The sequence below is a fragment of the Micrasema longulum genome, unplaced genomic scaffold (genome assembly GCF_059751315.1).
Source record: "Micrasema longulum isolate JH-2025_06_02 unplaced genomic scaffold, ASM5975131v1 h1tg001590l, whole genome shotgun sequence".
Taxonomy (NCBI): domain Eukaryota; kingdom Metazoa; phylum Arthropoda; class Insecta; order Trichoptera; family Brachycentridae; genus Micrasema; species Micrasema longulum.
Window position 1 is genome coordinate 11,434 of NW_028278772.1, and position 3,469 is coordinate 14,902.

At 33.7% G+C, this 3,469-nt stretch overlaps 1 protein-coding gene across 1 annotated transcript; it reads left to right on the forward strand.

Annotated features, from left to right (window-relative positions):
• The first annotated feature begins 240 nt into the window (after positions 1-240).
• On the forward strand, positions 241-873 carry LOC148274764 (uncharacterized). Its single transcript, XM_088236632.1, has one exon. It carries the CDS (start codon positions 241-243, stop codon positions 871-873), a length of 633 nt encoding a protein of 210 aa, XP_088092758.1.
• Positions 874-3,469: the final 2,596 nt, after the last annotated feature.

Consider the following 3,469-nt stretch of genomic DNA (forward strand, 5'->3'; position numbering starts at 1 on the left):
ATACAAAACATACTATAAAAAATATTTATAAAAATTGAATACATATAAAAAGAGGGTGCATAATATAATTCTACAATGACTACAAGGAGTAAGCAGCAATCAGGTGAAATAAATCATTATATGATTGAATACATTGATAAAAAATTTGAATCACTAAAGAATGATATATTATTGAAGCTTAATGAGCAGGGAGAAAAAAGTAATAAAAATTTTGAATCATTAAATAAAACCATTAAAGATATGGAAAGCTCAATAAATTATTTATCTGGGGAGGTCGAGGCGACTAAAGACAGCGTTAAAAAGAATAATACTAAAATAAAATTAATGGAAGCAAAAATTGAAAACTTGATTGATAAATGCAATGTTCTGGAACTTCATCAGCAACGACGAGAGCAGTGGGACAGGGCTTCCAATGTTGAAATAAGTGGAGTGCCTTTTGACAGAAATGAGAATTTAATACACACATTCTCTAAGATTGCAGAAAAAATTGGAGTTAATATCAAAAAAGAAGAAATTACGTCTATTCACCGTGTTCAACCTTGGCCAACGGCAGGATCCAGTTCTCGCGATAAACCTAATATCATAATACATTTGATCAGAAGAGAACTTAAGGACACGATTATAACTGCAGCACGCAGACATAAAAAATTGTTATCCGCGGACGTTGGAATATCTGGAGAAGCAAGCCGGATTTTCATTAACGAGCATCTTACACCCTCAAACAAGCTTTTACTGCGTAAAGCGAGGCAGTTGAAAATAGATAAAGAGTACGCATTCCTTTGGGTGAAAAATGGCAACATATTCCTTAGGAAAAATGAAGGATCACCCATATCCAAAATCTCATCAGACGCTGATCTTGAAAAAATAATATGACTTTTGAAGCAGCTGACTAGTGTTATTTCTTGTTTTCCTTATTTTTTGTTTTTACCTTTTCTTTGTACTATTTTCAACTTTTTTAATGTGTATAATTTAGCAAACTACTTGCCTTTAGTGACTGCATTGATATATAGAGACTCATTTTACAGGTGCGTCCAATATTATTTAAATCAATTTTACTGGTGTATTTTAAGTTTATTGTTTAATAGGTTGAAATATTTTAATATTCTCAGGCGCTAATCCCATAAATAGTCTATCTATTTACTACCAAAACGTACGCGGCATTCGCTCCAAAACTCATGATTTTTTAAATAACGTCTTGATTAATGATTATGATATGATTTTTTTATCTGAAACATGGCTCCTTCCAAGTATCAATGATAGCGAAATTTTTGATAGTAGATATAACGTATTTCGAAGAGACCGTGATTATGAGAAAACACAACAGACTCTCGGTGGAGGCGTGCTTATAGCTGTCAAAAAAATGTTTTGTAGTTCTGTAGTAGATTCTTGGGACCTAACGGCGGAAGTTATTTGGATTAAAGTAAACACAATCACACATCACAAAACCTTAAATATGTTCTGTTCCTACTTTCCTCATGGAAATTCACATTTGCGAGTGATATCCGAGTTTTTTGACAAAGTTTCCGATACACTCTTAACGTCCCCTAATGAAATTTTCCTGATTATTGGTGATTTCAATATATCTAATGCTGCCTGGCTTTTGAATCCCAGTTTTACTCACTGCACCCTCGATCCTAAGGATGATCCACTTAGCAAGTCTCTATGTAATTTTATGTCATTTAATAACTTCTACCAGTTCAATTCGCATGCCAATACTCGTGGCCGTATTCTAGATCTAGTTATCTCCAACTTTGACTGCGTAGTCACCGAATGTGTATCCCCATTAACACTGGAAGACGCCCATCATAAAACTCTTGTAACTTTGCTCAATTTACAATTCAAAATTCTTCCCGATAATCAAAGATTTGTTCGTTTATTTCATAAGGCAAACTACGATGATGTTTGTGCCCATTTAGATGATATTAATTGGTTCGATACTTTGTCTAATCTGAACATGGAAGACGCAACCCAGCAATTTTACGTTGTTCTAAATGGAGTTATAAACAATTTTGTTCCCAAGCGTCTCACAAATAATAATTGCCGATATCCTCCATGGTACACTCGACCGCTAATTAAGTTAATTTCAGAAAAAAAAAATTTCACAAAAAATGGAAAAAGTACTCTCAAGCGTCTGATTATCATACTTTTTCTTTGCTGAGGGAAAGACAAAAACGCACGAATAAGGAATGTTACCTACATTTTATCACAACTGCTGAATATAACATTAACCGAGAACCTAAACTTTTCTGGTCTTTTGTCAAGTCCAAGCGAGCTGGGTGTGATGTGCCTCTTCAAATGTCCTACAAAGATAATTTGGTAATTGGCGGTCAGAATATTTGTAATGCTTTTGCGGAATATTTCCATTCTGAATTTTTGGAAACTAATGCATCTAGTTGTAGTGTTCCTGCCGAAGAAAATAGTGTAATTGATCTTAATGCTATAGAAATAAATGAGTCATTGGTAACAAAATATCTCAAAAAACTTAAAGTCAGCAAGGGTGCTGGCTTTGATGGCATACACCCTTTTTTTATTTCTAAATGTATTAAACAGCTTGCGCGTCCTCTTACTTATCTTTTTCAATTATCAATAAAGGAAGGCACGTTTCCTGAAATATGGAAAAAGGCAAATATTACACCTGTGCATAAAAAAGGAAATAAGAGTCTTGTAGTAAATTATCGACCCATTTCTCTTCTTCCCATTTTTAGTAAAATCCTTGAAAATATAGTAACCGATCAGCTCTTCGATGTTATAAAACCACATATTAATCCCAATCAACATGGATTCTATAAGAAACGGTCAGTTGAATCAAATCTTTGTGAATTTACCGATATTGTTTTGAATGCAATGGATGCAGGTTTTCAGGTAGACGTTTTATATACGGATTATTCAAAGGCTTTCGATAAAATAAGTCATTCGGTCTTACTTCGCAAGCTTTGGAACATTGGTATACGGGGGAATCTGTATCGTTGGATATGTTCCTACATTAGTAACCGCAGTCAATCGGTCTCACTCAAGGGATTTAATTCATCATTTAAACCAATCCCATCAGGTGTCCCTCAAGGTTCGCATCTTGGACCCTTATTTTTTATTATTTATATCAATGATATAAGTTTATGCATTCAAAACTCAAATTTTTTGCTATACGCTGATGACAATAAAGTATTTAAAATTGTGTCTTCAATAAATGATTGCGAAGTTCTTCAAGCTGACTTAGATAGAATCTGTTGCTATTGCAAGGACAATCAGTTATTATTGAATTCTGATAAATGTCTTGTCATGTCATTTACTCGAAAGAAAAAAAGTATACTATTTGACTACAAACTATCTGGGAAAATTGTCAATCGTTCAATGAAAGCGAGAGATTTGGGTGTACTGATGGATGATAAGCTTTTATTTAGAGATCACATAAATACAATAGTAGATAAGGCGTACAGACTTCTAGGGTTTATCTTACGAATCTCCAAGCCAT